The 20,155-nt window shown below is 37.3% G+C and overlaps 1 protein-coding gene across 4 annotated transcripts in view; it reads left to right on the forward strand.

Moving 5' to 3' along the window:
• Positions 1 to 20,155, forward strand: part of FRS2 (fibroblast growth factor receptor substrate 2) — a 49,839-nt gene that overhangs the window by 21,193 nt on the left and 8,491 nt on the right. For 3 of the 4 annotated variants that reach the window (XM_039570760.1, XM_010413671.4, XM_020584715.2), the window contains exons 2-6: positions 9,871 to 9,976; positions 12,318 to 12,409; positions 14,268 to 14,454; positions 17,477 to 17,635; positions 18,453 to 18,616. In XM_039570760.1, the coding sequence (XP_039426694.1) occupies positions 12,344 to 12,409; positions 14,268 to 14,454; positions 17,477 to 17,635; positions 18,453 to 18,616 (576 nt within the window). In that variant the 5' untranslated portion in view covers positions 9,871 to 9,976; positions 12,318 to 12,343. Of the gene's footprint in view, positions 1 to 9,870; positions 9,977 to 12,317; positions 12,410 to 14,267; positions 14,455 to 16,769; positions 16,802 to 17,476; positions 17,636 to 18,452; positions 18,617 to 20,155 lie in introns of those variants that run through there. The other variant, XM_020584716.2, reaches the window with a different exon arrangement.

Consider the following 20,155-nt stretch of genomic DNA (forward strand, 5'->3'; position numbering starts at 1 on the left):
CTTCAAAAATGGGCACCTTCACTGTACAGACAGTCTTTCAATTTAAAAATTTGGGACAGTAAAGTGCCTGAAGATTAAGCTTCAGTAATGTATTGGGAAGAGTTAAATTTTACAAAAAGAAGGCAAAAATCAGATCTTCTTCCCCTTTTCCCACCATCTCAAATCTTGTTATCCCAGGCCATACTCTTCCAGGAAATAGAGTTGGAAATAGAGATTCAAAAAGGTGACTCAGGGAAAAAAAATTAATTTTGTAAATAGTAGCAAATAATGAGGTCCACAACTGATGGTATTGAGGAATTTTAAGTATTGGCTGGGTTTACAAGCCATATGTTCATTCTTACATTACAATTCATTATGTTGTAAAGTAGAAGAGAGCAAATGGTTACTCAGGCTAACTTTGTAATGAAAACAGTTGTTCTATGACAGTTCTTTTACAATAAGAATCAAAGATTTAGTTTTATTTCTGTCTTTTTAGGAAGAATGGTATAACAAAATTCAGTGCAAGATCCTATGGTAGGGCAAGGTGATATTTGTTTCTCTGATCTTCAAGTTACCCGAGATGCATTCTCTGACAGGTTTAATTTGCTTGCACTCTTGTGTCCACCTGCTCACCATGCAGCCGGACTTGTGGCCAAGTGGTTTAGCCAGGATCCCTTGTGAGTGACACAGGACAAGAAAAAAGGTGTAAAATCTTAATGACATATCTGGGATCCTTATTGACTGGTAATGTCAAAATGATTTTTGCATGATCTTTTAGGTGTTTTAATCATCATGAGATGATGTGATGCGTTTTTCTCAATCATCAGCTTCCATGAGTCATAGAAGGGGCATCTGTTAATTTTCTGCTTTATGTATTTATTTATTATGTCTTAAATGTGTGTCAGTAGTCTGTTTTGGGGATGCGGTAACAGGAAAAGGAACAATATACACACTAAGATGCAACTTTGTGTTAGGCTGCAGGCTGTTCTGCTGGCGAGTGTTCTGATCAGGCAGTACGGCTGGGAGCACTCCTGTGGGAATGGTGCTCTTCCTTATCAGGGCAAGCTAAGCTTTAATCTCTGTCCTGCTCCTTGTTCCGGTGTGTAGATATGGCACACACATGCACACACTGACATCCACATTTCTATTGATAGACATATAGTCTTCTAATAGTACTTTTATAGCTTTTTAAAATGCTAAAAGGAGAGTTATACAAAGCAGACAATATGGATTCTATAAAAAGGTATGTTTATTCTTTGCTAGAAGAAAATGGTGCCTGATGTTAACTTTGAACAGCAGTAGTCTAATGTGATGTAAATCATCCACAACAGAATAATGCTTTGTAAGGCTCTGTAGGCTTTGTAGGCTACTACAGACATTTCTGTACTGTTTCAGCAGTGATCAAGAAGGACACATTTTATAAGACCCTAAATGGAGCTTTTTTAAAACATGGGAGTATAAGGAAGTGGACCTTTTAGCTGCTTTAATTATAAAGGACTATGAATAAAGGATTTTTTGCTTAATGAAACTTTGCTCTCCATTGTACAGGTAGATCAAAGTAGTTTTTAGTAGCTTCCATCTGAAATTGGAAAATATTTTTTAGGGCATAGATCAACTAGACTAATGTGGAGGGTGTAAATCACTAGCAAAGTAGTACTCAAATCTAAAGAAGATGTAGTTTTTTAATTACATAAAGTTGACTGTAAGAGATTCAGCAATGAAAAGAAGAAAATAGTTGTTTGGATGCACAGATATGATTATAAATGGGTTTTACTTAAATCTGCTGCACACATCCTAATAATCAGAATTTTAATGAGCTGGTGTAGCCCAAAGCACAGACAGACATCTGTGCAGTCAGGTTACCACGATTTGGCAAATCAGACACATTAACTGAATGTTTTTATGCTCTTCTTCATTGTGAATACAAAGAAAATAATTTTAACCTAAACCTGCTTTTTGGCAGATGCAGTTCAGTAGTGACAAAAGATACCCTAAGACTGTGAATTTTACTTCAGTGACCAATCGGCATAGTTTTGATCTAGAGGTGTAACTAGCTATTGTTAATCTTTCCCTTTTATGTAGTGAATTGGGGCCACAGGGGTAGCTTAGTTTAAATGATTATTAGAGTTTCTCCTTGAAGTAGAAAGAAAAAAAGGTACAAGAAGCACATGAGGAGATACGTAAACAGGACCAAGAAAATTGTGACCCTTTCAAAAGTGGTAAAAAGAGTTTTGTGTGGAAAATGGAAAAATGGTAAATACAGAAGGCAAGCTATTTTTTAAAGAACACAGATTTAATGAGATCTTGGGAGGATTTGGTTTTCGGTTTCCAAGAAATAAAAACCATATATAAAAGCTTGATGTTCAGGTAAGGCCAGATTCCTTATATCAAAGTGCTAAGAACTTGCTGATAGTGGAACCAACGGATAGATGAAAAAGGGGACATATTGAGAATACATACTGAAATGATAGACATACTGTGTTTATTTATTTATTTTAATAAAACACAGTGGCATGGTCCCAGTTTTGATAATTTTTTACTCAATCCGCTTAACATTTCAGTAAGAAAGTCTTGTAGGCTTTCCAGAGTTGTTTCTATTAATGCATTAGAAGATTGTGTGTAAAATATGTCAAAAACATAAAAGCAGAACTTAACCCTTCCTGAAATGTTTGAACAGACAATATTACGAAGATTAAAATATTACAAAATATAAACTCAATGCCATTTACTTAATTACAAGATTTGGCACTTCACTGGCTTTGAAAACTTGGCAAGAGCTGCAGACCTCAAGTTTTAGGAGGCATTTGTGGTTAAATATTGGAGAACTGACTCACTATTCAAACAGTTTCAAGTCAAGCTTCCTTTTTAAGAATTAAGCTAGATACTTTTTTCTTCCTTGGCCCCATTACTTAATTATTGTAGCCTTCCACTTTATCTTCCCATCTCCTTGCCTTTCTCCTTTATCCTGAATCCAAAAAGCATTTCCATAGCACAGCTCTTAAAACTTCAGTCCCATTTCTGCTGTTTATTATTGTGTAAAAATGATGCTTGCAGTATATGCTATTCCTTATAGGATGTTTTAAAAGTGATTCAGATTGTCCAAGAATAAAACAATTTAGTAATGCTTGCTTGTTTAACCTAATGCCATGGTTTGGAGTTTGATGTTCTGGCTGTTTTCTTTTAAAAGGATGCAGTTAATCTGGCAGACATTCACAGAAAAGAATATGGTAGTGTGGATCTGGAGAAATTGTTTTACTAAGAAATTGAAAAATATTTGCATGTGTGTAAGTTGTTTTAAAAATGATACCAAGTAAAACATAAGTCTTGTTTCTCTGGAAGTTTAGAGTAAGAGGATCATTTTTTGGAGAGCGATTAAAGAGTAGAACAAGAAACAGCGTCCCACATCCTCAGAAGGATTAATGGGGATGGTGGAGCAAACAGCTTTTGTGCTTCTGTTCAAGATTCATGTTCATTAAAGATGTAGAGTTTTCAAAATGCACTGAGGTGAAAATTAGAAACTCTGTTTAATGCTGTATGTATGTGTGTGTATGTGCACTTGTTGAATAGAACAGTTGTACCAACCTACTACTTAAATGAAATGTGCCATTACTCTTTATATTGCATTGGGACAGGCCAAAGTATGGGGGTACCACATCTCAGGATAAGGGAATGCAGTTCTTATAATGTCATGCTAGAGCAAAGTGGAGAGGTGTAGGATTGGTGTTACATAAATTGGTCTCAAACATCCTGAAGTATTTAGTGTTGGCACAACATTGCTGCCTGCTGTAGTTCTCCCTCTGCTCATCTTAGCTCAGCTGTTTGACCTGGTCTTTAATCTTCAGTTCTACTGTAATTGTGGTGAATATAAGAGCTTTTCTGTCTGAATGAGCATGTTTTTTTAAGGAATTACTGTTGAACAGTGTTCCTGCAAATGTTTAACTATCTCGCCTAAATTTGAGCATTTTGTTGAAATGATCACTTTTAAGGAGAACAGTAGAGAATTAATTTAATAGTAGCATACCATTTCAAATTTTTGCATAATGACTCCTCAAGATCAGTTGCTAGTTCTGAATTTAAACAAACAACAAGGCTCCAAGTTTGCTTTTCCTCATGTTTCATTTTATTTCATTTTAATTTTATTAAATGGTATTGGCTATTTTTATATGGCACTAAAGTGGGATGAAATAAAAAGTTGCTGTTCATTTTGAATCCAAATATATGAAAACATATATAGCAAAACAGGTCGAGTTGTGAGGTGATCTGACTGTTAAAAAGCAGGAGTAAGAAAAAAAGAAAGCCTCCTGTGAGTTTGACGAGCAGACAGTTGGCAGCAGCAGAAGGTGCAGGCAAAGGAATGCTGCTGAGAGGGTGAGTTCTGGTGTGATCCTGCATCAGCCTCCTCCAGGCGTGTTCAAAGAGGCCTCTGAGGGCACTGCACTGAAATGGCAAGCTAGTGTGCTTTAGCTGGTAATGTGGTTGCAATAATTTTGTTTTCATTGGAGCCAGAAAGCTTTTACAGTTTAGCTTGGGTTTTGTCAGTTTTGTTGTTTTGTTTTTGTTTTTTTGCTTTGGAAAGGGCTAAAGAGAGAAAAGGAGTGTACATTTATTACTGCGTTTTAATCATAAGCCTGACAACATGCTCCTTTAATAAAAATCTTGAGGGAAAACTCCACCTGTTAGCATAAGCAAAGTCATTAACTAGATTCTGCAACTTCACCTCAACCATTCCTACTTTGTTTTCGCTAATGGCAGCCAGTGGCACCAAACTCTTTCTCAGCATGTTTAGTTTCTTTTTGGATCTCCTTTGTTGTAGTTTTTAACTCCATTATGGTATGTTAGTACTGCTTTTTTCATCCAAGGTACTTAGGCACCTTCAGTAGTAATTTTCTTAGTAAGTGTTGCCAAGTGGATGAAGGGCAAGGACTATGTCTGACCTTAGTTCAGTTTGCTTTACTATTAAAGTAAAGCAAACTTTCTTCCCAAAATGCATTTGCTTCTTGGGTGTGAATTGTTATGTTATTGTTTGTCAGACTGTGCAAGGCAAGATGCCTTCCAGGGCACCTGAAAGAAGATGAGTAGATTTGAGTGATGGCAGCAGGCGTGGGCAGGCAAGGAGAGCATTTTGTGCTTCTTTTGCTGTATTTTGCGTGGATTTCTTCCTGTTCTCTTGAACACTCATATCCCATTAAACCACTGTGTTTCCATGGGAGAACATTCCAGTTTTGGCACCTCTTTTGTCTGTTGTGTCTCCAAATGTTAAAGTCAGTCTTTGCTGATGTACAGATTTTTTTTTTTTCCTTTTGGTAATTATAAAGTGAAGAAGTCTTTTTTTTTGACCATTGGGGAAATAAGGTTCTTGGATTTTAAGGCCACACTCAATAATTACTAGCTTTATTTTGGTGCTTCGTCTCTTACGTGCATGTGAGGTCTGGTATGTGGGAGTCCCATGTACCAGAAACGTGAAGTTTTGTTTTCCAGTTGAAAAACTTGGCTTCATGGCAGTGAAGATACGCTAGCCAAAATAAACAGAAGGTCAAAGTATGGGTTATTTTTAAGTCCCAAGTAGGATACCAGGATTCTTAAATCATATAGAATTTGCCAGCATGGATTACATCATGACTCTAAAGACCTAGGATATACCACATTAGATACAGAGTTTATTTGTTTAATCCGTTGTATTAGCCAGTTGTGAGATGGGCAGTGTTTGGCTACCAGCAAAATTCAAAGGACTGACTGCAGTACCATTCAGCCTCCTTCGCCTATATTCTGAAATGAATAACATGCCAATAAAACAGGCCTTATATTACTCAATAATATTTTTCTTACATGGTAAATTGGCTTCTCTTATTTGTCTGTTTGCTGTCTTACGCTTTCATACAAAGTTTGTTTTGTTTGGAAAGCTGCTTTGCTGTAGTGACAGCTCTGGTTGGTGGGCAGAGGGTGTAATGAGTTACTTAGAAAATTTCTATGTATAACCTGAAATGTTCAGATTTATACTCATGTTTCAATTTAATCTCTGAGGTAACACTTTGCAGGTGAAATTATCCCCCTGCTGTAGAAGAACCATTGACATTAACAAGTGCTCTAAAACTGAGGTGAGAAAATTAGTTATAATGTATCTGTAGGGATTTGGCTGTGTTTTCCTCAAGTATGGCCAATTTGTGTGTGAGATTGCAGGATGTACTGGGCAGGTGTCCTGATGGTCATCGTAATACTAAATTGGGGATACTTCTCTGAATCCCTGTATATGTAAACATCCAAATTCTTGAGGGCCAGGGATTTTGGGAGGAAGTTATCCAAATTAGTTTTGTCTCCTTCAGTGTGTTCCGTTGTCTAGCACATTATCTGTGATACTTACTCCTAGTGTCTAGTTTAGATGCAGTTTAGACAACAACATTTGGACTCTGTTTCTTACACACTAAATGGAAAGACATAAGAGAGGACCTAGCACTGTGGCAGCTAGTGGTTTGGAAGGCCACTTTTTCATTTGAAAAGACTGTGCAAAAGATGGGTTTAGAGACATGACACTTTTGCTTCTCCCTACCTTTTCTGAGGTGTGCTATGGTTTGGGTTTTTTTCCTTTTCTGATTTTTAGGAGGTTTGTGAGAGGAATTTAGGTGTACAGAAAATATCTCCCAAAGTTAATGTTTGATTCTGTAACCAGAGCATGCAGAACTAAGTTAAAACCAGCTTTTAGATCAGCTTTGCAACCATGAGCTGACTTTAATGGGGTGACTACGAGCAAAATGAGGAGTACGATAGCAGTGTGTCCGTGTAGCCTTTCTTACAGAAGGGGAATGCACACCTCGTTCAGATCATTCCCCACCTGGGGAGACTGTAGAACTGCAAATGTTAGAATTTATACAAGCTTTTGACTGTGTTGTTCTTTTTAAAGTATCTGCTCTTGTTTACACTGATGCCTTGTGTTCCTTGACTTCTGAGAGATTAGCATAACTTGTTGGCCCTGCTTAGTCTGTGAGGGAAAGAGCTACGTTTTGCTTTACAAAGCCAAGTAATAAATCTTAGTGAAGTTACGGCAGTTCCTACCTTTCCCTCCCATTAACAAGGTTTAGATGAATGCTGGTCCTGGTTTGTCTTGCCTGGGATTTTTACCTTGCAATGCAGTAATGTTAGGGAGAAGCAGAAAATATTCTCCATCCCTTTCCCCCTCCTTGCATGACTGCACCCATCCACCACTGATGCTTTGTGAATGGGGAAATTACAGCTCCTAAATTTGACATTGTAGACATAACTTAGGGTTGTGACTGTGGAAATGTCTACTTCTTCTTGTATGTTTAAGTTTGGGTAAATATTTTGCAATCTGGGAAAATTTAAGAAAATCCCGAACTGAGTAAACAGCGAACTTGTAATTGGAAGCAACTGTTCGGAGAATTCTGTTATTGCTTTACATTTAAAAGAAGTTAGGTGCAGCAAGTTTGTATGCTTGCTTTAATCCATTATGAAACTGTTTAGATTGTTTAAGAATCATTCTTAGGTAACTGAAATAGGCTAGTCTGCTTTAGGTAGCCAAACCCTGTAAAAGCTTTAAAACTTTGCTAGAAAAATACCAAGGTAAAGACCAGTGCAAACATACCTGCATTAGGACAGCTTGCCTGTGAATATTTTTATTTTAATTATATTTCTAATGACTACCTCCTAAGTTTTCACCAGAGTGGGTGGGTCAGGTTTTCTGCTCCCTCTTTCCATTCTCCTGTTCTGAAAATTTTAGCAGGGAATTTGGTAAACTTCGATCCCAGTAGTTAGTGAGGTGGCTAGTTTTTCTGAAAACTGGGTAGAGGTAACTAAGGCTGTGATTCTGTCTGCAGCTGGCTCTGGCACTTGCTAGACTTTCTGCTGGCCGGTCTGGTATGCTAAGCCAGCAAAAATCTAACCTGACTGAAATCACAGTTTAATAATACCAACTAGATTGGGTAGGGCCATCACATAAACAAAGCTTGTGCTTGTTGCAGAGGGATAGGTCCTGCACACAACTATATGCAAAAGTACGTATCTGTCAAGCAGTTCAATAAGTTTACCTTTAGGTACCTTTGTGAAATCTAGGGTTTATTTTCAAGTTAAGTATAAGTTGTTAATTATTTCCTTTTTTTAATGTCTTACAGCAGAGCATTCACAAATTTATGCTGAGTAGATGTCGTCCATATACGTTAATTAGAATGGCTTTGTTGGGTCACACTTGAAGTATCAGTTTGTCCAGTATCCTGTTTCTTACAGTAAATAGTAAATTCTGACAGCCAGTAGTAAATATATAGGGAAGGGAATAGTAAGAAGGAACATTTTATGATCATTCCTTAAGACCCTTCTAAATATCTGCCCCGTAGGGGCTTTTTGAGCCAGATGTGACATCCTTGAGTTTAAAAGCTCTTCATGGAGCTTTCATTTGTCCAATTACTTTCTGAATCTTTAAATATTTGGAACTCATTCCCACAAGACATTGCAGATCACAAAGGTTAACTATGTACCATGTGCGAAAAAAGAACTTCTGTGTGTTTCTTTGAACCCCCTCTTAATAATGTCAACTGCTGTTCCCCAATGGTTGCGTTTGGAAAATAGTTGTGCTTTATTTATCTTCTCTTTGCCACCTGTAATTCTGTACTGATTTCTTCTGCTCTGTGTGCTCCCTTTTTTCAGGCTGAGCCATCTAAGTAGCATATTTCTGCTTTTAATCTGGTTTTTTTTGACAGGGAGGCCTGATGGCATGCATTACTAAATCTGTGGGTGCACTATGGATTCATACAATAGAAGAGTATTTTTGGTTTGGCACTTTTAGTTCTTTTCAAACAGTTTCGTTTCATTTGCTTTATGATATCTGTCCAGCTAGAGTTTCCATTGGACTGCATGACTATGTGACTGATCTTTCCTAACAGATAGAACTCCTTTGCTAGGTATGTTATTTTTGCATTTGCCAGTGTTGAATTTCTGGTGTTCTCTTGTACAATCCCTTCACAAGTGAGAGGGTTCTGCAACTGGTATAATGATGCCTAGGATGTGGGATGAAATTGGGACTACATTACTCTTGATACTATGCAAAAAAGCAGAGTGCTTTGGTTTCCCAAAATGATTTTAATCCAGGGGCAACACAGGGGACAGCTGATGAATACAAAGAATTGAAGCAAAAAATTTATGAGCAAAGCTGCAGTGGTCTCAAAGAAGTTTGCACAGACATCCTGAAAGACTGATAAGGAAGACTAATAATAAAGTATTATTTTGAGAAATTAGCCTTTCTGTTGAGTGTAGTAAGCAGCATCAAAGGAAACATCAAGTGCTTGTTTGGCAATTTTACAAGCAGAGAACAGAGACTGCCAGCTGTTAGTGTGATGGAAGCAGCAGTTAGTTTTCAGTGTTAAATGTGAGTGGATAGCTAGTGTGAGAATAGTCGGGGGGGTGGGGAAGTAAAAGCAAGCAATTTATGGTTAGTGTCATGGAGCAAGAATCATGAGGGAAGCAGAGAAAGGGTGATGTGTTAGCCATACAAGTCAGCATTTGTGTATGTGTTCAGTAGGATAAGCAAGAGGCAGTTCAGTAGAGTAAGTTATATGTGTTCTTCTGTTTGTCAGCTGTGGTTTGGTTTGGTATGCACTGAGGATAATGGGAGCTTCACATCTGTCATTTCCACACTGCACTGGGTACGCAGTGGAGAATGAATGGAGTCCCCAGTGTGACAGGCTACACTGCAGACAGGAATGCCAGATTATTTTCTTCCAAGGCACTGAAATGCCAGGGCAACTCAGAGATCAGTCTTATCTCAAACATTGTGAAGACCTTGCTTGACATAATACTCACAAAATATAAACAAAAGCATGTATTTTTGTTAGTTTACTAACTGGCATCTTAAAAAAAAGTCAATTTTTTTCTTGTTATTTACCCTTCTAGTTCTAGGTCCAATGATTAGTTCTGTGACAAGACAGCATGACACTTTGAGTATGACAGAAGCCCTGATGCTGCAGCAGAGGCTGGGAATATTAATGGCCAAATCTAGGTGAGTGATTTTTAATCCTGCCAGTTCCGTAGCTGTTTAATTTCTTCCTCATAGTCTTGGTTCACGTATCTCTTTTGAAGCAGCATTGCAGTTCTTGGTTTTCTGAAATATTAATATTAGAACATAATTGAGGCAAAATAACAAGCTTGTAAGATAATTGATTACATGCAGTTTCTTTGTTGTTCCTGAGATACAGAAGCTGTGTTTCAAACACATACTACAGCTTTCTTCTTGAAACTAGTGATTTTTTTTTTTTCCCCCCAAACTGCTTTGCATTTCAATTCTGGGGTTTTTAAAAAAGTTTGCAGGCAGCTGTCTTCAACAGACTTGGTCAGTTATTTCATGCTGAATGCATAGAAAGTATGATACTAACAGCATGCAGCTGTGTAGTTCTGTTTGCACTGCAAATCATTTGAGGAGGTCTAAGTCTAGGCTTTATTAAGTGCATGCATTGTCCCTGAAGGCAGCTAGAGGGAGATGCAACTGCATTGTATGGACCAGAGTATTCACTGTTAATCTGCATTGAGGCTGTTGTCACCTGTTGCCCTTCATAGCAGGGGATTCTCAGAGTGAATAGGGCACTGAGTAAGCTGACAAGAACAACATCTGAACATTACTGTACTGAGGCACTGTGGGGTGCCAGGGCAGGAAGCCAGGAACAGGGTGTTATTACCTGTATCTCCCTTGCTTAATGGAAGAGGAGGAACAACTACTACTACTACTACAAAAAAAAATTTAAAAACTTCACCATGCAAAAAAAAAAAAAAAAAAAAAAATTGTTGTGTGTAGCATAGCTTCTCTCTGCAGCAGTAGAAGCAAGCAAGCAACCCCCCAGTTTTATCTTGATTTGGGGAAAAAACTTTGTCAATATAATGCATGTTTTCATGTTATGGCCAGAAATGAATCCATGATTTTGATTATTTTGCCTCTTTATGACTGGATTAATTGGAGCCATGTCCCCTCTGCAGGGGATTCTTGGCTGATTTATACAGTCTCTAGAGCAGGAGTATCTCTTTTGAGTGGCTTTTCTGATCAAAAAGAGCAGAAGAGTTAGCTGTTCTTCATTGTATTCCTTGCACCTTATTCCTTAGCAGACTAAAGTGCTACATGGATACTACTGCTGCATGCTAATAGAAATGCCTGCCTAGAAAACAAGTCATAGTTTTCTCAAGATGATACTGGATTTTTTTTCCCCTCTAGTCAAGAAAACTTACCAACCCCTTCTGTCTTCTTTCTCCTTGATTTCTAATGTCATATCTCCTGTTGACCTAACAGCTCTCTTCCAGGATTTTGCCCCATTTTTCATTTGTGTAGTGGAAATTGTAGTTCTTATCCAATAAAAAGATGATGTAAATGGGTTAAGTATTTTCTTGTATTTAAGAAATACGAGACTTAACCCCCTCTTCATGGTGGTAGAGGGTGAAACAGCAAGCTGTGAGACTTCATTCTGTGAACATTTTATCATATTGTTTTGTGAAAGTTTTGCCATACACACAAAAATCTTTAAATGAAAATACCAAAAATACAAATTTTTTTTTTTGTTTCATTACTTTAGCCATGCTGTTCGGTGTTACTTGGGTATTCTGCTGTTTTATAACGAATGTGTAACACAATTTAATCCAAATGGAACTTAATAGAAATAAAAGAAACCCCAAGTTTTAAAATATTTGTGTTGAATGTGGGTTTTTTTCCTTCCCTTGACTTCAGTTACATAGTTTGATGCACACTGCAATATGGGAAGTATTCAAAATTGGAAGCACAGAGCCTCACTGCATGGCTGCCAGCACAGGGCTGCCTCCAGGCCTGGAATGCCTCCACTCTGGAGCTGCCAAAGCCGGGGCAGCCTTTCAGGATTGTCATACGGGCTCTGTGTTGCCTGTGCCTGGTAACCTGCTACAGCCCAGGGCTTCTAGGGGTGTCACTAGTGCTGTGCTCTGAGCCGGGAAGTGCTCAATCAGATGGAGCTGGAACCCAGATAGGAGCCTTGTGTAAAAGCCTGGTTTAGGAGATGAAAATCTCGCATGGTGTTTAGCTTTTGCTTTCCCCCAAGCTGCTACCATGGGAATTAAGGTGACAAATCAAATGAGTCTGTTTGGTAGTAACCTCGAGTTATTGGTAGGACTTTAACAGCTCAGTGTTGCCACTCTTTACTGTCAAATCTAAATTAACTATTATATTTCTAGTATCTATGTTGACTTTTTATTACATATGACTGGAAAATTCATTATGAAGAATTGTATGCCAGAGAGTAATTTGCATTGGGTTGTTTTGTTTATATTACTTTATTTTAACTTCAACTAAGTGATCATTTTGTTGCGTGGGGTTTTTTTTCCCACTTTAGAGATCAGATGGTCTTCTAAAGAAGTCATGGGTAGCTGTTGTAGCTGTCCAGATAAAGAAACTGTCCCAGATAACCACCGAAACAAGTTTAAGGTATGCAACTGGTGTGATGTGCTGTGAACTGTTTTGTTGCTTTCTTGCAGACTAGGCCTGTGATTTAAAAAAACCTTTTTTTAAAAAAAAATTTAAAAAAAATGAAAATAGAGTGCAAATTTCTGAACAGCTGACACATTGCAGAGTTGCAGGTCCCTGTGGCTACAGGTTTCTCTTGCACCTTTGTGAAACCCTCTCTTACCAGTGGTGACAGGAATTCCCTAGACAGGGTAGGCTTTTTAGGACAGTTCTGATCTTCAGGAAAGAGATGAAGCCCTGTGATTTTTATCAATCTCCATTTCAGTTGGTAGAGTCCAAGTAAGTGGTGTTGCCTCTGGAAGGCTATAGAAGGTCAAGTTAGGGAAGGAGTCGTTAGGATAAGGGAATAAATAGCTTTTGGAGAAGTGTGGTTATGAACCTGAATGTGGGATCAGAAATGGAAAATTTTAAGACCGCTGATTTTACTTGAAGGTCTCTACCGATTATACATTTTGAAAACTTTTGTCCTTTACATGGAGAAATTTTACTTCTAAGTGCCTTTTGTCCCATATATCTCTGGAATTTATAAGCATGTGAACACTCGTTCATGTGCTTAACCTGCTAAGCATAAAGCATCTGAAGTCAGTGACTGTAAGTAAACGTATCTTTGCATAGTCACACAAGTCAGATTTGCTTCTGTGCTCCAAACCGTATCTGTAAGTTGAGAAAGGAATGTAAGGCTTCCATAGTGAAAAATGATTCATGTATTGCTTGAAGGCAACAATGAAACGAGCTTTAAAGCCATGGGAATTTCTGGAAATGTTTAGTATTATAAGTTAAGAAAGCTGAAGGATAAAATATTTTTCTGTTTTCTTGCTCTTTATGTATCACTTTGTGTAACTAGTTCCTATTTTTCTCCATGTAGAAGTCTTCTGTTGTTTGTGTGGGTCACTGATTTAGCAGCAGGGGGAGAGAGATGAAAGATATAATTTGCAAAATGAGGAAAATGGGCATAAGCCTCAGGGGCAGATGAAACTATTCCTACTTCTTTTCAATTGACTAGATTTCAAGTTGAAAATGTTTCTTTAAAGAGTAACATTAATTCCATAGGGAATTTTTTTTGGCAGCTTTTTTGTTGATTAAGAAAGAATCCCACTAAAAGCAGCATTGTAAGGTAAAATAGGGAGGAAGTATATATTGTCCAAATTCTGTAAAGGATGCAGATGATCTCAAAACGGGCTTAAAAGCAAGAAGAACAAGAGTTTAGCTTTATATGCATCTTTTCACACAAGATAACTATAAGGTATTTGAATTATTTGTTGACTTTAAAAAGGCAGCAAAATATCTAAAACTGTCAGGTGATTCAGCACAGTGCAAGGCTGCACATGTATGTGAAGGAAACTTTATCTTGGAGCCACTTACTCTTTCTCATTCCTTTTCACAACTGTAAGTGGGGTTATATGACAAAGCAAATATTATTTTTTTTTTAGAAATGGGGTTTTGAAATATTCCATTATCTGAGGTATGCCTTATCCATGTGGGAATACTAGAATATGTACATAAAGCCAGTTTAAAAAAATACTTAGCTTACAAATCTCTTCTACTTTAAATTTCTCATCAGATTTTACGCTAATGTTAGGCAGTCTCATTTGTATTGTTTTTAAATAAGTATAACTTTAATTTTTTAAATTCTGGGTTAGGGTAGCAAAGAAACTAGTTTGTTGAGTTCTTTTTTTCTTTTTTTTAAATGTTGACTTCAAGGATTGTAACTAATATGACAGTGCAGATGGAGTCTACCAGTCAGGCATTAAGATTATTAAAAGTGGTGGTGTTTCTCAATAGAGTAATTACCTAATGCTTTTTAATTTCTTTTTTATAGGTTATTAATGTGGATGATGATGGTAATGAACTGGGTTCTGGCATAATGGAACTTACAGATACAGAACTAATTTTGTACACCCGTAAAAGGGACTCTGTAAAATGGCACTACCTCTGTCTCCGTCGCTATGGCTATGACTCAAATCTTTTCTCTTTTGAAAGTGGTCGAAGGTGTCAAACTGGACAAGGTATGTGCAAACGTTGTATATAAAGCTTTGTGGAAATTTATTTGATGTCGGAAGATATTTGCCAGTCCTTTGACAAGAGTTACAAAGGCTATAGTTCTATATGTGAATGTGGTTTCTGGAAAAAAATTACCTTATGAAGAATGGTCTTCTGAGGATTTGAGTTGCACATAGTTTTTGGCATTGTAGGTCTGGAGGACTTCAAGCTTCTATGTGAGTATTCTTTCGGTCAACTTAGGAGGTGGATTTGACAGGGAAATTCTCCGGCCTCAAAGGTTGACTTGACTTAGGGGGAGGCAGTAGAATCTAAAACTGTGGAGGAATCTCCTCAGAATTCAAAGAATCTCTATTTTTAAGATTTTAAAAGACAGGAGCATGAACTGGATATCCCCACCGTGTTATTGTCTCCAGTAATAAACTTCTGTGTCATCCTCTTCCTAAAGCAAATACTATTTTCATTAATATCAATGTCATAATTCTCAAATTTTGATATGTTTTTTTATGAAGTGTGTATACTTCAGTTATGCTCAGTTATTTTTTTGTATGGCTTTCACTGGAAAAAGATGGTTACCTTTCCAGTACCCAGACCATGCCTGCCTTGGCCAAGGTTGGCTCCACCTGAGAAGATTCAGGTGTTTCTCTCTTCCCTAGAGAAGTCCCCGAGGGAACAGCTGTTTCAGTTGAGCTCTCAGCCTGGTTTTGCATCTTCCTACCGTGAGATAGCCGTGTGTAGTTGGAATTCTTATGCATTCATATGTTGTGAAATTAAGTTCCAATGTTTTTCTGGATTTTTAGCATTTACTAGTGTTCTTATCAATAATTTTAGACACTGAGGAATTTCGGGTTTTGTTTTTTAATTTCACTGTTAAAAAATCAGAAAGATGGAAGAACTTGATCATAAATAAACCTAGTCAATATTCATTGTCCAAGCAGAGGTAAAGGAAGACAAGTTTTTTTTAATGAGAGTTTAAAAGGCATCAGTTCATCTCCTAATGAGAAATGTAGATATTTTCAAGCAATGAAGTATAGTCCATATTAAACGAAATCTTCATAACTCTTAAAGTAATAAACTTGGTTTTGAAGATAATCACTTTAATGGGTTTTGCAGGTTTAATTTACTGCTTCTTCTGAACATTGAAAACAGATACTAATAACATTTAATTGAAAATACTAATCTGAAGGTTCTTCTCTACAGTCTATTAGCAAGTCTGCAAAATCTTACACCAAGTCTAATTGACTTCTCTGCTTTCCTTCTAATTTTCTAATTTTTCTTTTTTTCTTTTTATAAACAAGATTAAGCAGGCTGTGTAAGCAGCAACCCTTTCTTCCCTCTTTTGTTTCTTGCCTTCCTTATGTAATACTAAAATACTGTGAATATTGAGAAAAAAGAAATGTGGCAGAAAATGTTCTCTCCTGCCCTTTTGCAATGGAACATTGTTCCTGAGACCTACAGTGGGTTTTGTGGGCACAGTTGCAAAACTTCACTTCATGGGATGACCAAGAAGTTTTTCATTTGAGAATTCCCTGAATACTGTCCAGCAACTTCTTACATTAGTCAGTATTCTTGTTTCTGTTTTTTTTCTTTAAAATTAAGTTATTTCTATTGATAAGTTGTGCGAAGCAATTATGGTGAAACATTGAGTTTGTGCTAGGCATTAAAGACCTTGAAGACATGTTTTGGGAGCACATCTAACAGATAATTCAGGATATGAAACCTGGAAAAGTTGGTATGTCACCAGTTGTGTGACAGATCACATTGTATTTAATATGAATGTATTTAAAGGTGGCTAAATTTCCCAGAAACCTACTGGGAACTTTTTAAAATTTGTGAACCTAGATTTTTTTAAAATTCTGGTTTTTGTCCGTTAAGATTTAAATATCCAGGCAAATGTTCAGAAATATACAAAATACTAAACATGGGCTATTGTACTTGGCTGGATTAGGGACATATAGTAGTAGAAGCACTGTAGCTGCAGTGTTGCAAACATGAAGTTTACTCAGTGCAGTAGCTGCATATTAATAGCTGAGCATCATTCCTCAAAGCCCATTCGGTGTATTCCCAGCTGGGGCTGTGTGAACTTCTGCCATGTGAAGCGTTTCTGGTCGTTCTGATCTATCACAGCTCTGCATCCCTAAATAAATACATGATGATAGTGAGTGCCAGCATATTCACGTGACTGCACTTACAGAAGCAGCTGTATAGGTAGGTAGTTTTCAGTAAAGAGTGTTTTTAGATTGTAATAGTCGCTTTAAAAAATGAGTACCTGCGCCCACGTTTAACAAGCGTGTCAACTTTAACTTCATGCTTTCAATGGAAGAATAATCCAAAGCTGCGACTTTGCTGGTGAGGGTAAGTTGGGACACTCCCTGCTGTTCAAAGGCAAAGTGGCACAATACACACACAAAATACATGGTATTGCTGCTAACTTTGTGTTCTGTGTCTATCCTTTAGCCTAAAACAATTAGTTTGTTACTGTCCGTTTCACACAGTTTGTCTTACTAGCTTTTCATTTTAGTCTTCTTAAAGAAACTAAACTTTTACCCAGTGTTTAAATCCTTTTCTGTTGTGCAGGTATCTTATTTTTATGGTAGTTTAATAGAAATCTGATTTAGGAAATATGACTTTGTAGCAGCACAATAGTTTCATTTAATGTTTTTTAAATACATATTTATTTAACAGGTATCGTTTTAATCAGCTTTAAAAAAAAAGAAAAAAAAAATCTTGCTGGTTTTTTCCCTCCTTATTTAGCACTCAAAACTTAGTTTTGCTCCTAACTGAATCAGTTTTCTGTTCTAATTTAACTTTTGGTGCATGGGAACCTTATTCTTCTATTAGATAACCACTCTAAAGGTTGTCACAGTAATTTTGTGTGTTTTGGTGCAACTAAAAATTTCATAACACTTTTGCTTCTTTAACAGGTATTCATTATGTGGATTCCAGTTCTATTTCTTGAAAGTTACATATATTGTAAGGCATATTTCTAAGTTCTAGGATTTTGATTTTTTTCTTTTGGTGTATTTATAGGAATCTTTGCCTTTAAGTGCGCCCGGGCAGAAGAGCTATTTAACATGTTACAAGAGATAATGCAGAATAATAGCATAAATGTGGTAGAAGAACCAGTAGTAGAAAGGAATAATCATCAAACTGAGTTGGAAGTACCAAGAACCCCTCGAACACCTACCAGTAAGTATAGTTCTACTGTCAGATGACATACCTGAATGTAATGTGGTACTTAGCTGAAAATAGCATTTGATTTGAATTTAATCTTTAAGTAGTTAAAAAGAAAGCTAATTTAAAGCTAAGAGGCTAATTACTAGTAATGCATTCTCTTGAGGTACTTGCTGAGGATTATCTTTAAGAAATAAGTTTTGGGACCTTATTTGTTGCATAAGAACACTTACGAATCCACCTATTGAATTGCACTATGATACATCAGCATGCTTTACCTGTAGTATTTCAGAGAAATGTTAATGTTGGGCAATGTTTCAAACTTTTTATTGGGGGGAAAAAAAGGTACTGCTAAAATCACACGTGCAGTGCCTTTGGAATCTTTCTTTTGCTCTGAGTAGATGGATGGGTGAGTGAAGTATTTAGCTAAAATCTTCTGGTATTTTTGAAATCTCAGATGGCTTGATATTTGAAAGTAGGAATTCCAGTTTATTGATGATTTCAGAGAAATGGAAGCTTACGTAAATGAGTCTCTGTTTGCTGGGGAGAGATGCTAATCGTAGAAGGAGAAGTTGCATAGGGAGTTTACTGGGTGTGTAATACACCTAGGTTTCAGTGGTTGCTTCAGAAATGTGTTCCAGTAAATACCGGGATGCTGTTCTGTTTTCCATTTCCTTCCTCCAAGCAAAATTGAGCTTTGTGAATATTTAATACTGTTTTACATATTTTACTTTCTCTTTTGAAACTTAAACTTAAGATATAAGGTGTCTTATTCATATACAGTAAAATGTTCTATTTTAATATGGTTTTGCTTGTTTTCTAATTGAATCAGCTCCTGGGTTCAATGCACAAAGTTTACCTAATGGCTATCCCAGATACCCATCTTTTGGAGATGCTTCATCACACCCTTCCAGCAGACATCCTTCTGTCGGCAGCGCACGCCTCCCCTCTGTCGGTGAAGAATCAACACATCCTTTACTTGTAGCAGAGGAGCAAGTGGGTGTTTTTTTCCCTTCATACAGCTTAGGTTCTACATTACTTCAGATTTTTCTAATGATTGTTCTGTAGGCTTTCACCTGTGTTTTTCAGTATCAGGTGTAATGTATTCCTACAATATTTTAACTACCTCGGAAAAGTGTTTGCCTTGCCTCTTTAAAATGATACTTTCTAGAATGGCTTGATGAGGAATTCATATTTATATACAAATAAAGATATAGAATGTGTGTGTTTGCATAATAATCTTTTCAAAAATTTCAGTAATTATTTTTAAACATGAGTAATTGTATGTTATAATGAGAGATCCTGGTCAAAAACCTTTTTTGTATGTAAGTCTTCTATTTGCCAAATAGAAATCATGGAATAATTTGGGTTAGAAGGGACCTCTAGTCCTCTAGATCAAAGTTCTAAATTAGAGAGTAGCACAGAGCCTTGTCCTGGTCATGTTTTGAATACTACAGTCAAGGAGATTCCACGATATCTGAGCCGTGTGTTCCAGTGTTTCACCGCCTTTGTTGTGAAATCATTTCTCCCTAATATGTAATCAGATTTTTGCCTGTTACAGCTGGTGTCAGCTGTCCCTTAGCCTTTTGCTGAACATCTCCACAAAGGGTCTGGCTCTGTCTTTGCTTTATCTGTTAGGTAGTAGTAAAACAGCTATTAGGTTGGATCCTCCTCCTTCTCTTAAAATGGAACAAGGATGGTGTCCTCAGCGTCTCCTTGTATGTCACATGCTCCAGCTCCTCTCTAGTCTTGGCCCTCCCCTGGACTTGCCTCAGTATGGTGATGTCTGTCTTGTACTGGGGAGCTCAGATTCAGGCTCATGAGAGCTGAAGTGATGATAACAGTAACTTTCCTTAATTTACTGGCTGTGCTATTGCTAACACAAACCAGTGCATGTTTGGTTTTCATTGCTGCAAGAGCACACTGCTCACTCATGTTCAACTTACCTGGACCCCTGAAGTTTTGCTGCAAAGCTGTTTTCAATCAGTTGGTGTCTAGCCTGTACTGTACATGCTGTTTCATACCAAGCACTGGACTTTGTATTTGCTGTGGCTGAACTTGGTAAGGTTTCTATGAGGTTGGTTCTCCAGGCCGCTGAGATCCCTCTCAGTGAAAACCCTACCAGTCTGGATAGACTGAAAGCTTTCAGGGTATGTTCTCTCATCATTCAGGTTGCTGATGAAAATGATAGTCAAGTTTAATAATGTAATGTGGTTTAAGAAGACTTTCATGTGTGACAAGAAACAGTGCTGGTAACCAGAGCAGACTGCAGTGAACTATCTTGTGGGAAAGGATTTGTTAGGAGCCCTCACAGAAGAGCTCAGGTGTTATTGTTGGAGTTACTGAATAGTAAATGAGTTTAAAAAAAAATCCGTGTAGGAGTCAAGTGATCTGGTAAATGACACTCCAGCTTGCAGAGCTTGACAGAGAGGTTGGCCAAGCTACATGACTGCTGCTGTAAAATACTACTTTTGCTGTTTGGGTATCCATACAGAGAATTAAAATTTAGAGAAGGAATACAGTCTTTCCTATTCA

Source organism: Corvus cornix, chromosome 1A, assembly GCF_000738735.6.
Source record: "Corvus cornix cornix isolate S_Up_H32 chromosome 1A, ASM73873v5, whole genome shotgun sequence".
Classification (NCBI taxonomy): Eukaryota; Metazoa; Chordata; class Aves; order Passeriformes; family Corvidae; genus Corvus; species Corvus cornix.